This window comes from Mesoplodon bidens (assembly GCF_964165515.1).
Source record: "Mesoplodon bidens genome assembly, chromosome: 11".
NCBI lineage: Eukaryota > Metazoa > Chordata > Mammalia > Artiodactyla > Ziphiidae > Mesoplodon > Mesoplodon bidens.
The window spans coordinates 79,261,325-79,275,083 of record NC_138167.1 but is presented as its reverse complement, the minus strand read 5'-3'; the positions used below and the strand labels follow the sequence as shown (position 1 = coordinate 79,275,083).

Here is a 13,759-nt window from a genome sequence, read left to right as displayed (position 1 = left end):
AAAAAAAGGAGCAAGTTGCTAAGAAAAGAAGGAGAATTGAAATGAAACATGAATATACAGGTTTAGTAAAACCTTACAGGGAATGATAAGATTAGTTAAAAAGACAGGGAGAAAGGAAAGAAGAAAGAAAAGAAGGACAGAGGAAGAGAGGGAAAGAAGAAAGGCATGGAGAAGGAAGAAAAGAAAGGAGGGAGTAAGGGAAGGAGTGAGAGAAGGAGGGAAGGAGGGAGGAAAGCTGGCTAATTGCTATTCAGAAGAGAATTAAGTGAATCAAGTTTTCAGTAGAAATAGGTGAGCGAGACATTTAATCCTCCATATTTTGAAAAAGAGAAAAATCTCTAGCATATCTATTGAAATAATTTATTTATAATCATCGCTAGTTAAATTTGTTCTACTGACCATGTTTTTTCTATCATTTGAAGGTAAAAATTTTCTAATCTGTAATTACAAATGACTCAGAAATCACCAAGAGTACATTACATTTTCTATTGTGTCCTGATTTGGCTAAGTGGAGATGAATTGTTCATTATGAAATAATGTATTTCAGGTATAAAATGCTGCTCCACTTGTGGATTAACTACCAGTGATAAATAAGAACTCCCAATAAAACATACAAAATAAAGAGGATACAGGCTTAATTTGTAGTATGAAGGCCATAGATTTTTATTTTTTTAATTTCTGCACTGGCTCTTAGTTGCGGCACATGGGACCTTCGTTGCGGCATGTGGGATCTTCAGTTGCAGCATGTGGGATCTTTTAGTTGTGCCACACAGGATCTTTAGTTGAGGCATGCTAGATTTTAGTTGCAGCATGTGGAATCTAGTTCCCTGACCAGGGATCGAACCCAGGCCCCCTGCATTGGGAGTGCAGAGTCTTAGCCACTGGACCACCAGGGAAGTCACAAGGCCATAGATTATATAATGGAGGGAAGGGGAAAGCATGTGCCCAAAGCAAAAGAATAAACTATAGGATTTATTTGTAATAAATATGTAATATTTCTTCCAGCTCTATAATTCCATGAACTTCAGCCTAGAAATCGTAATGCTTATGAAAACAACCTAGAGCTGATGGATACAACAGCAGCAGGAATAAAGATAGAAATGATGTGTTTCTATGCTGACATAGAAGAATGTCTATGACATAAAAAAATGTCTTTTGCTTGGGAGTAATACAACACAATAGTTCATTACCTATGCTAAGTGAGAATAGCAAAGACAAAGAAAAGAAAAACCATTCTCCTCTGGCTCTGAGGTATATTCTATGACACTTTTTTATCTGTCAAATATCTTTTCTTATGCCAATATTTAAATCAGCATTCCATGAGAACACACTACTTGTTGATAATGGAAACAAGAAATACATAATGTGACAGAGAAAAACCAACAAGAATTTAGAAAACTGATGTGCATACAGCCACAGAGGGGATATAATGTGAAGTACTGGTAAAAGCATACACTTGGAACTAGAACACTTAGACTCTAGAAACAGCCCCACCTTAATAACTAAGTGGCCACTAAGTCACTTATCCAGAATGGTCTTGTTTCTCCATTTATAAAATGAAAGAAGTGAGGAGGGCAGGGTAGGATAAATGATCTCTAATTTTAAAAGTCCTTGGTAACTTAAATAATTTAAAATCAAGAAATCTCATACTCTAGATGAAAATCCAAATTTCAGAATTGTAACATCATAGTACATAACTGAGCCACAAACAATAATAAAACAGTGTATCATAAAATGTTATAATTGGAAGTAACAACAACAAATATCCAGCCACTGTATTCAGTACACTGAACTGAGGCCTAAATAGGTTAATGAAATGGCTCAAGGTCACATAACTAGCAGGGAGGGAGAGATGGGATTAGAATTTTCCTGCTTTTTTCCAATACCTACAGAATGACACTAAGCAAAATCTTTCTAGAAAGAGTTTAAAAGAAAAGATAAATGAGACCTTTAGATAAAAGCAAAGCAGAGATATATAATTCTCAGAGAACATCTGCAATTAAAGAGATCTTAAAAGATGTACAGTCAAATCCTCATCTCTTTATGATAATGATTGCTATTCAATCACCTGAATTATCCTCACTTTGTATACTGCCAATAAAAACTAAGAATTATGCAAGAGGCCTCAGAGAAGTATATCTCAATGGTTAGAACTTCACAGGATGTCATGTTAAACCAAAAACATTTACTAAAAACTTCATTGAAAATCAGGAAGGGATATGTCCATTTGGGGACAATGTTATTTTGAGAAATACTTATAATGCCAAGCTGAGATAGAACAAGAAAAGTTGTATAGCTCAAATGGTCAAGCTCAAGATCTTCTGTCCATTAGATTTGATAGTTTGTCTTCCCCATTGGAACTAAGAAATATGGTACCACCCTGAATCTACAACTAAGATGGCCAAAAAAGCCAGCTTGGGCTTATTTAATAGATTTCACTCCTGATGACTCAGGTACCAAGAAGAATAAATAGTAATTCCTTTAAAAGATTCAGATGTTAGGGATCTGGACACATTTTCCACTCTACAGAAGGATAGCATATAGCTGAAAAACACTCGGCAAAATAAAAAGTTCTAAGTTAGATGGTATAAGTTGATATAATAAAGAATCAGGAGTGGATGAAAAGAAATGTAATTTGGGAATTCCAATACTGAAAACCTAAGTGATGAAACATTCAGTTCATGGTATTTTATATAATTTGGATGATTCTTCAAACAGAATGATAATGTTCAATTTATGCAATAAGTTAGATTAAAATGTCATAATGATAAATAATGACAAAAATGATGTTTATTCCATGAGAGCTTTCAGGCCTTAAAATGTGATCAAGTATAACTAAGTCCCTTGTGTCTCAATTCACAGAATGAAAGAAATGTTAAGTGTGAAAATAAAAGGTAACTAGCACTTTTAAGGCAGTAATTACCACATCTAATAAAACTGAAGTGAAATGAAATGATCCAGATCTGAAAAGACTAACTTGAATCATTAAAGCAAAGGAAAAACAGATAGGAGGGGAGACACATGAACAGGGTCACTTTCCTTCGGAAAAACAGGTTAAAGAAGTTTAAAACCTGAAAGACCATCCATGGATGACAAAGACAAAGCATTTTAGCTTAGTTTGAGGATTTTGAAGTGGTTCATGTAAGTGCCTATGGCTTATAACAGCAAGACTCTATTGAAGAGTTCACTCCTAGTGAATAATCCCATATTTGGTGAAGACACCCAAAAAAGTAGGGAGGTGTCATTAAGTGATGTATCCCATTCCCTCACCAAAGGTACACACGACTAACATGGTTCTGTCACTTCTTCCATTTTCCCTGTGTGATATTTGACTTGACTTACACTCTGCATGTAATCATCTCAGCAACATTCCTACCTCTTTCAACTTGTCAGGTATTGAACACCTGGTGCCTCTCCAAATTCATCTAAGCCCAGGGGACTCATGGCAACATGAGACAGGTACCATCAGACATAATTAACTTCATCACATGTAACTAAATACACAAAGATTTCCAGTCCAAATAAGTGGCACTTACTTATGTCCATTTAAGGCTGCATGGTGTAAAGCAGTGTAACCCGAACTGTCTGTGCAGTTCACATTGGGGCCTCGCCAGATGCTGCAAATAAAGCACAAGCACAGAGTTAACAGTTAAGCAGAATTGTGCTTTGAAAAACAAAAAGAGGCCTGATAGACCCACAGTCAGCATCATGTTGCATATGAAAATTTTACTCATGCAGAAAACAACTGCCACCTTTTGTGTATTCCCCTCAGAACAATATCTTCATTTATTTGATGCAGGGAAATTATTAGGGAATATAGCTACCTTCAGAAATTAGTAAATGCAGGCCCACTGCCATGCATTAAATTTGGACCCCAAAATTCCCTATCACTTTCTGTCATTACTTAAATATTGGATGCAATTAACATTCAACTATTATATTCTTTACCAAGAATAAAGATTTATGACACCTGCCTACTCCCTTTTAACATCCTCATTCTGAGATGGCAGTGGTTTATATAAATTATATTTTTGCATATGTAAAGATTATAAACACTTCTTTCTGTTCCACTCCTACTAAGAGAATATAATACATATTTCATTCTTGAAAATATAATGAAAGATTTGGACTATCACAAACTATAAAAAGATTCTAACAGTTTTGAAGTTATTTTACTATACAATATATTCTGAAGATAACATGTAACTACATGAAAGAATCCATTTTATCCTTGATCACTACAATTACAGAAACTATGTACAGCTTTTGAAAAAATTAGGCATTGAAAGACACTTTTCCAAAAGTAGACCAAAATAAAAAACAAAACAAAACAAACTGTTATCAAAACCATCAAAACTAACATCTAATGACAAACTAATTCATGTATTCACAAAATATTTATTGTACACCAATTGTATGTCACATATTAAGCTAGGTACTGAGAGTACAAAATCATAATTCACGGTCCTTCTTTATGAGAACAGAGTCTAATGGAGAAGAGAGACACATAAACTAATAATTACAGAGTGCTAAGATAATCAAGGTACCAGAGAGCACACAAGCATCTCTGAGAAGAGAATGAATAGCTATTCCAAATGAGAGGTCACAACTGACTTTAACTAAGTTGAGACAATGAAAATGAGCAGAATGTACTTTTTCAACAGTTATTAAAAGGACAAATCAATAAGATGCAGGGATCAATTGAAGGAAGGAGAAAATAGTAGCACAGAATGACTCAAATTTAATGCCTAAATGACCAAAAGGAAAATGACAACATTAACTAAGATGTGAAAAGACAAGCAAATTTCCTTGGGGAAGACAGTGCAGATGGAAAGCAAACAATGACTTCAGGTTTGGAGACACTGAATTTTAAGTATCTGACATACTTACATAAAAGTAAGGATCTCCAGAAGATTATAAAAATATCTAGTTAGAAGCATGGCCCTGAAGTTAGACTACCTGACTTCAAAAACCTGGCTCCATTACTTGCTGGGGGTAGCCCTGCATGAAGTGTTTAACCTCTCTGAAATTCAATTCCTTGTCTGAAAAATAGAGATGATAATAATAGTACTACCTTATAATGTTGTGAGAATCAAATAAATCAATACCTACAAAGCTCTTACGGCAGTAGTTGAACATAGTACTAGCATCTATTATATTTGTTAGAACATAGTTCAACAAATTGTTAGAACAAATTATTATTAAATAGAAGGTAAAACCAAGGGAGTGCCGGATACCAGACTCTTTAAGAGGGAGGCCATCAGACTCAAATACCTCAGTGGATAATTTGTATATGGGGGCAAGGTGAAACCTTTTCTCAAAGGCTGATATTAATTAAAATCTATCAACCCCTGGTTTAAAAAAAAAATCAAACCTGACTTGGGTAGACAGTCCCAAGTTCAAGGCAGCTCAAAATCTGAAAACCTCCCAGCCCTCACTGAAACTGTCAGAGAACCTATATGAAAGTAACTTGTGAGAAAAAAAAAAAAAAAAAAAGAAAGAAAAATATGGGACAGACAATAGAACCATGGATATTAACAATACTGCAGGGTCCAGCACAGGAAAAAGGTTATATGAAGGACATTGAGAGTTGTCCAAGAGTAAATAAAACCAAGAGAGAACATTATACAATTTAAAACAGGAAACTGGAGGGCCTCCCTGGTGGCGCAGTGGTTGAGAGTCCGCGTGCCGATGCAGGGGATACGGGTTCGTGCCCCGGTCTGGGAGGATCCCATATGCCGCAGAGCGGCTGGGCCCGTGAGCCATGGCCGCTGGGCCTGCGCGTCCGGAGCCTGTGCTCCGCAACGGGAGAGGCCACAACAGTGAGAGGCCCGCATACCGCAAAAAGAAAAAAAAAAAAAAAAAAAAACAGGAAACTGTTAAAAAAAAATTGTTACATAAGAGTTAAACAATTTATTTGGTAATAAAAAAGGTCTTGAGGAAATTAATGGCCAAATATAATTAGTCAGTTGTAAGGATTTAACATTATTTTGATCTTAACCTTATTTCAATTCAGTGGTTTTTTCTTTAATGGTAGCTTACTTCCTGAGAATAAAAAAAGTGACAGTTAAGTAAAGTTATAAAATGTGCATATGTTTTACAATTTCATTAAGATTGTTAGGCTTTTACCAATCTTTTTTTTTAATCAATCCTTGAAGCATTTTCAATCTCCTATTACATTCTTAAAATTCTTATACTTGTGTTCATCCTGCTAGCTCACCCATCTTGCTCTATTAATTTCCACCTCTGTGCCTTTAATCATGCTCTTCTACTAACCTACAATAGATTCTCTAACCAATCATACCTTACCATTCCTCCAAAGCCCTGATCAAGATCCACCTACTCCAATAACTCTTTCTCTAAGTACCGAATACAACAGCTATTTAATAAATGTGTGCTAAGTTACATAAATTTAAAAATCAAATAAAGGATTTTTTTTTTTTTTCTGTACGTGGGCCTCTCACTGTTGTGGCCTCTCCCGTTGCGGAACACAGGCTCCAGACGCACAGGCTCAGCGGCCATGGCTCACGGGCCCAGCCGCTCCGTGGCATGTGGGATCCTCCCGGACCAGGGCACGAACCCGTGTCCCCTGCATCGGCAGGCAGACTCTCAACCACTGCGCCACCAGGGAAGCCCAAGGATTATTTTTAATGAAAAAATAAGCCACAGGTAAAACAGAAGTGTTAAAACAATGGAATGTACTTATTTAAAATAATCTATGAAATCATTAAAAAAAATCCAAAAGAGGCAAAAGAAAAAAAAAACAGAAAAGAAGAACAAAGAATAGGTAAGACAAATACAACGCAAATTGTTAGATGACAGATTTAACCATATCAATAACCATAACCATATCAATAATTACATTAACTATCAATAGTCTGATCACCCCAATTAAAAAAGAAAAATCATCAGACTGGATTAAAGAAAGTAAGACCCAACTATATACTTACTAAAAGAAATTCACTTTAAATATAGAGATACAAATAGAAAAAAAGTAAAGGACAGAAAAATCATACTAACACTAATCAAAATAAGCTGAATAACTATATTAACATTGGACAAACCAGATTTCGAAGCTAAGAATATTACAAGGGATAAAGAAAACTATTTCAGAATGACAAAGATGTCGATTTATCTGAAGAATATGGGAATCCTAAATGTTTTTTGCCTCTAACAACAGAACTTCAAAATACATGAAGCAAAAAACTGATACAACTGCAAAGAGAAATAGACCTACCCACTGACACTTGGAGATTTCAATACGTCTCTCTCAATAATTGATAGAACAAGTAAACAGAAAATCATTAAGGGTATGCAAGAATTAACACTACCAACCAACTTGACCTAACTGACATCTATAGAACACTTACCCAATAACACCTGAATACATATTCTTTTCAAGTGAACACAAGACATTTACCAATATATTCCATATTGTGGATCATAAATCTCAATAAATCTACAAGATTCAGAAGGGAGACGTCCAAGATGCCAGAGGACTAAGACATGGAGATCACCTTCCTCCCCACAAATACATCAGAAATATATCTACGTGTGAAACAACCCCTACAGAACACCTACTGAACGCTGGCAGAAGACCTCAGACTTCCCAAAAGGCAAGAAACTCCCCCACGTACCTGGGGAGGGCAAAAGAAAAAAGAAAAAACAGAGACAAAAGAATTAGGGACGGGACCTGCAAAAGAATAGGGACGGGACCTGCCCCTCTGGGAGGGAGCTGTGAAGGAGGAAAAGTTTCCACACACTAGGAAGCCCCTTCACTGGTGGAGACGGGGGCTGGGCAGCATGGGGGAGCTTCAGAGACATGGGGGAGACTTCAGCAACAGGGATGCAGAGAGGAAAACGGAGAGATTCCCATTTGGTACCGACCAGCACTCACCAGCCCGAGAGGCTTGTCTGCCCCTCTCCACCCGGGTAGGGCGGGAGCTGGGAGCTGAGGCTCGGGCTTCAGAGGTCAGATCCCAGGGAGAGGACTGGGGTTGGCTGCGTGAACACATCCTGAAGGGGGATAGTGCACCACAGCTAGCCGGGAGGGAGTCTGGGGAAAATCTGGACCTGCTGAAGAGGCAAGAGAACACCGTTTCAGGGTATGCAAGGAGAGGGGATTCAGAGCACCGCCTAAATGAGCTCCAGAGATGGGCATGAGCTGCGGCTATCAGCGTGGACACCAGAGACAGGCGTGAGAGGCTAAGGCTGCTGCTGCAGCCACCAAGCACCCTGTGTGCAAGCACAGGTCACTATCCACACCTCCCCTCCCAAGAGTCTGTGCAGGCTGCCACTGCCAAGGTCCTGTGATCCAGGGACAACTTCCCCAGGAGAACACATGGCACGCCTAAGGCTGTTGCAACATCACACCGGCCTCTGCCGCTGCAGGTTTGCCCCACATTCTGTACCCCTCCCACCCCCCAAATGAGTGAGCCAGAGCCCCCTAATCAGCTGCTACTTTAACCCCGTCCTGTCTGAGTGAAGAACAGACGCCGTCAGGTGACCTACACGCAGAGGCAGGGCAAAATCCTGAACCCCAGGAGCAGTACGGACAAAGAAGAGAAAGAGAAATTTCTCCCAGCATGCTCAGGAGCACCGGATTATATCTCAACGATCAACCTGATGTACGCTGCATCTGTTGATTACCTGAATAGACAACTAATCATCCCAAAATTGATGCAGTACACTTTGGGAGCAACTGTAGACTTGTGGTTTGCTTTCTGCATCTAATTTGTTTCTGGTCTTATGTTTATTTTACTTTAGTATTTAGACTTTATTATAATTGGTAGATCTGTTTATTGATTTGGTTGTTCTCTTCCTTTTTTAAAAAAAATATATATTTTTTTCCTTTTTCTCTTTTTGTGAGTGTATATGTGTATGGTTCTTTGTATGATTTTCTCTGTATGCTTTGCTTTTACCATTTGGCCTAGGGTTCTGTCTGTCCAATTTTTTTTCTTCCTTTTCTTTTTTTTATTACTTTTAAATTTTTTTAATTTTCAAAAATATTTTTATTTTTTATTTTAATTATTTTATTTTATTTTTCTTTCTTTTTTCTCATTTTTCTTCTAAGCCATGTGGCTGACAGGGTCTTCGTGCTCTGGCTGGGTGTCAGGGCTGGGCCTCTGATGTGGGAAAGCCAAGTTCAGGACATTGGTCCGCCAGACACCTCCTGGCTCCATGTAATATCAAATGGCGAAAGCTCTCCCAGAGATCTCCATTTCAAGGCTAAGATCCAGCTTCACTCAACAACCAGCAAGCCACAGTGCTGGAAACCCTATGCCAAACAATTAGCAAGACAGGAACACAACCCCATCCATTAGCAGAGAGGCTACCTAAAATCATAAGGTCACAGACACCCAAAAACACACAACCAGATGCAGTCCTACCCACCAGAAAGACAAGATCCAGCCTCGTCCACCAGAACACAGGCACTACTCCCCTCCAACAGGAAGCCTAAACAACACACTGAACCAACTTTAGCCACTGGGGGCAGACACCAAAAACTATGGGAACTAGGGACCTGCAGCCTGCGAAAAGGAGACCCCAAACACAGTAAGTGAAGCAAAATGAGAAGACACAGAAACACACAGCAGATGAAGGAGCAAGGTAAAAACTCACCAGAACAAACAAATGAAGACGAAACAGGCAGTCTACATGGAAAAGAATTCAGAATAATGATAGTAAAGATGATCCAAATTCTTGGAAAAAGAATGGAGAAAATACAAGAACGTTTAACAAGGACCTAGAAGAACTAAAGAGCAAACAAACAATGATGAAAAACACAATAAATGAAATTAAAAATTCTGTAGAAGGGATCAATAGCAGAATAACTGAGGCAGAAGAACAGATAAGTGACTTCAAAGATAAAATAGTGGAAATAACTACTGCACAGCAGAATAAAGAAAAAAGAAGGAAAAGAATGGAGGACACTCTCAGAGATCTCTGGGACAACATTAAACACACCAACATTCCAATTATAGGGGTCTCAGAAGAAGAAGAGGAAAAGAAGGGGACTTACTTAGAAAATAGTTGAAGATTTTACAGTTGAACACGTCCCCAATATGGGAAACGAAAGAGTCAAACATGTCCAGGTAGCCCAGAGAGTCCCATACAGGATAAAACCAAGGAGAAACACGCCATGACACATATTAATCAGACTATCAAAAGTTAAATACAAAGAAAATATATTAAAAGCAGCAAGGGAAAAATAACAATTAACATACAAGGGAATCCCTGTAAGGTTAACAGCTGATGTTTCAGCAGAAACTCTGCAAGCCAGAAGGGAGTGGCAGTAAATACTTAAAGTGATGAAAGGGAAAAACCTACAACCAAGATTACTCTATACAGCAAGGATCACATTCAGCTTCAACAGAGAAATTAAAACCTTTACAGACAAGTAAAAGTTAAGAGAATTCAGCACCACCAAACCAGCTTTACAACTAATGCTAAAGGAACTCCTCTAGAGAGGAAACAAGAGAGAAATAAAAGACCTATAATAACAAACCCAAAACAATTAAGAAAATGGTAATAGAAACATACATATCGATAATAATCCTAAATGTAAATGGATTAAATGCTCCAACCAAAAGACGTAGACTGGCTGAATGGATACAAAAACAAGACCCATATATATGCTGTCTACGAGATACCCACTTCAGACCTAGGGACACATACAGACTGAAAGTGAGGGGATGAAAAAAGATATTCCATGCAAATGAAAATCAAAAGAAAGCTGGAGTAGCAATTCTCATATCAGACAAAATAAACTTTAATATAAAGACCATTACAAGAGACAAAGAAGGACACTACATAATAATCAAGGGATCAATCCAAGAAGAAGATATAACAATTGTAAATATTTATGCACCCAACATAGGAGCACCTCAATACATAAGGCAAATGCTAAGAGCCATAAAAGGGGAAATCAACAGTAAAACAATCACAGTAGGGGACTTTTAACACCCCACTGTCACCAATGGACAGATCATCCAAATGAAAATAAATAAGGAAATACAAGATTTAAATGACACATTAAACAAGATGGACTTAACTGATATTTATAGGACATTCCATCCAAAAACAAGAGAATACACTTTCTTCTCAAGTGCTCATGGAACATTCTCCAGGATAGATCATATCTTGGGTCACAAATCAAGCCTTGGTAAATTTAAGAAAATTGAAATCATATCAAGTATCTTTTCTGACCACAATGCTATGAGACTAGATATCAATTACAGAAAAAGTCTGTAAAAAACACAAACACATGGAGGCTAAACAATACACTACTTAATAACCAAGAGATCACTGAAGAAATCAAAGAGGGAATCAAAAAATACGTAGAAACAAATGACAATGAAAACAGGACGGCCCAAGACTTATGGGATGCAGCAAAAGCACTTCTAAGATGGAAGTTTATAGCAATACAATCCTCAAGAAACAAGAAACGTCTCAAATAAACAACCTAACCTTACACCTAAAGCAACTAGAGAAGGAAGAACAAAAAAACCCTCCAAAGTTAGAAAAAGGAAAGAAATCACAAAGACCACATTAGAAATAAACAAAGATTAAATGAAGAAAACAATAGCAAGGATCAAAAAAACTAAAAGCTGGTTCTCTGTGAAGATAAACCATTAGCCAGACTCATCAAGAAAAAAAAGAAGACTCAAATCAGTAGAATTAGAAATGAAAAAGGAGAAGTAACAACTGACACTGCAGAAATACAAAGGATCATGAGACATTACTACAAGCAACTATATGCCACTAAAATGGAAAACCTGGAAGAATTGGACAAATTCTTAGAAAACGACAACTTTCCAAGACTGAACCAGGAAGAAACAGAAAATATAAACAGACCAATCACAAGCACAGAAATTTTGACTGTGATTAAAAAATCTTCCAACAAACAAAAGCCCAGGACCAGATAGCTGCACAGGTGAATTCTATCAAACATTTACAGAAGACCTAACAACAATCCTTCTCAAACTCTTCCAAATGATAGCAGAGCGAGGAATACTCCCAAACTCATTCTACGAGGCCACCATCACCCTCATACCAAAACCAGACAAAGATGGCACAAAAAAGAAAACTACAGACCAATATCACTGATGAACATAGATACAAAAATCCTCAACAAATACTAGCAAACAGAATCCAACAGCACATTAAAAGGATCATACACCATGATCAAGTAGGGTTTATCCCAGGAATGCAAGGATTCTTCAGTATATGCAAATCAATCAATGTGATAAACCATATCAACAGATTGAAGGAGAAATCCATATGATCATCTCAATACATGCGGAAAAAGCTTTAGACAAAATTCAACACCCACTTATGATAAAAACCCTCCAGAAAACAGGCACATAGGGAACTTACCTCAACATAATAAAAGGCTATACATGAGGAACACACAGCCAACATCATTCTCAATGGTGAAAAACGGAAACCATTTCCTCTAAGATCAGGAACAAGACAAGGTTGTCCACTCTCACCATTATTTAACATAGTTTTGGAAGTTTTAGCCACAGCAATCAGAGAACAAAAAGAAATAAAAGGAATCCAAACTGGAAAAGAAGAAGTAAAATTGTCACTGTTTGCAGATGACATGATACTATACATAGATAATCCTAAAGATGTTACCAGAAAACTACTAGAGCTAATCAATGAATTTGGTAAAGTAACAGGATACAAAATTAATGCACAGACATCTCTTGCATTCCTATCAACTAATGATGAAAAATCTGAAAGAGAAATTAAGGAAACACTCCCATTTACCACTTCAACAAAAAGAATAAAATACCTAGGAATAAACCTACCTAAGGAGACAAAAGACCTGTATGCAGAAAACTATAAGACACAGATGAAAGAAATTAAAGATGATATCAACAGATGGAGAGATATACCATGCTCTTAGATTGGAAGAATCAACACTGTGAAAATGACTATACTACCCAAAGCAATCTACAAATTCAATGCAATCCCTATCAAACTACCACTGGCATTTTTCACAGAATTAGAACAAAAAATTGCACAATATGTATGGAAACACAAAAGACCACGAATAGCCAAAGCAATCTTGAGAAAGAAAAATGGAGCTGGAGGAATCAGTCTCCTGGACTTCAGACTATACTACAAAGCTACAGTAATCAAGACAGTATGGTATTGGCACATAAATAGTAATATAGATCAGTGGAACAGGATAGAAAGCCCAGAGATAATCCCATGCACCTATGGTCACCTTGTTTTTGATAAAGGAGGCAAGAATATACAATGGAGAAAAGACAGCCTCTTCAATAAGTGGTGCGGGGAAAACTGGGAAGCTACATGTAAAAGAAAGAAATTAGAACACTCCGTAACACCATACACAAAAATAAACTCAAAATGGATTAAGACCTAAATGTAAGGCCAGACACTATAAAACTCTTAGAGGAAAACATAGGCAGAACACTCTATGACATAAATCACAGCAAGATCCTTTTTGACCCACCTCCTAGAGAAATGGAAATAAAAACAAAAATAAACAGATGGGACCTAATGAAACTTAAAAGCTTTTGCAAAGCAAAGTAAACCATAAACAGGACAAAAAGAAAACCCTCAGAATGGGAGAAAATATTTGCCAACGAAGCAACTGACAAAGGATTAATATCCAAAATATACAAGCAGCTCATGCAGCTCAATATAAAAAAAAATCCAATCCAAAAATGGGCAGAAAACCTACATAGACATTTCTCCAAAGAAGATATACAGATTGCCAACA

General features: G+C 37.2%; 1 protein-coding gene across 8 annotated transcripts in view; it reads right to left on the bottom strand.

The window, feature by feature from the left end:
• ANKS1B (ankyrin repeat and sterile alpha motif domain containing 1B) overlaps positions 1–13,759 on the bottom strand; it is a gene marked incomplete at both ends in the record, with an annotated part of 1,149,683 nt that overhangs the window by 964,666 nt on the left and 171,258 nt on the right. For all 8 annotated transcript variants that reach the window (XM_081250042.1, XM_081250054.1, XM_081250053.1 and 5 more), the window contains one exon: positions 3,537–3,617. In XM_081250042.1, coding sequence (XP_081106168.1) covers positions 3,537–3,617 — 81 coding nt within the window. The remainder of the gene's footprint in view (positions 1–3,536; positions 3,618–13,759) is intronic.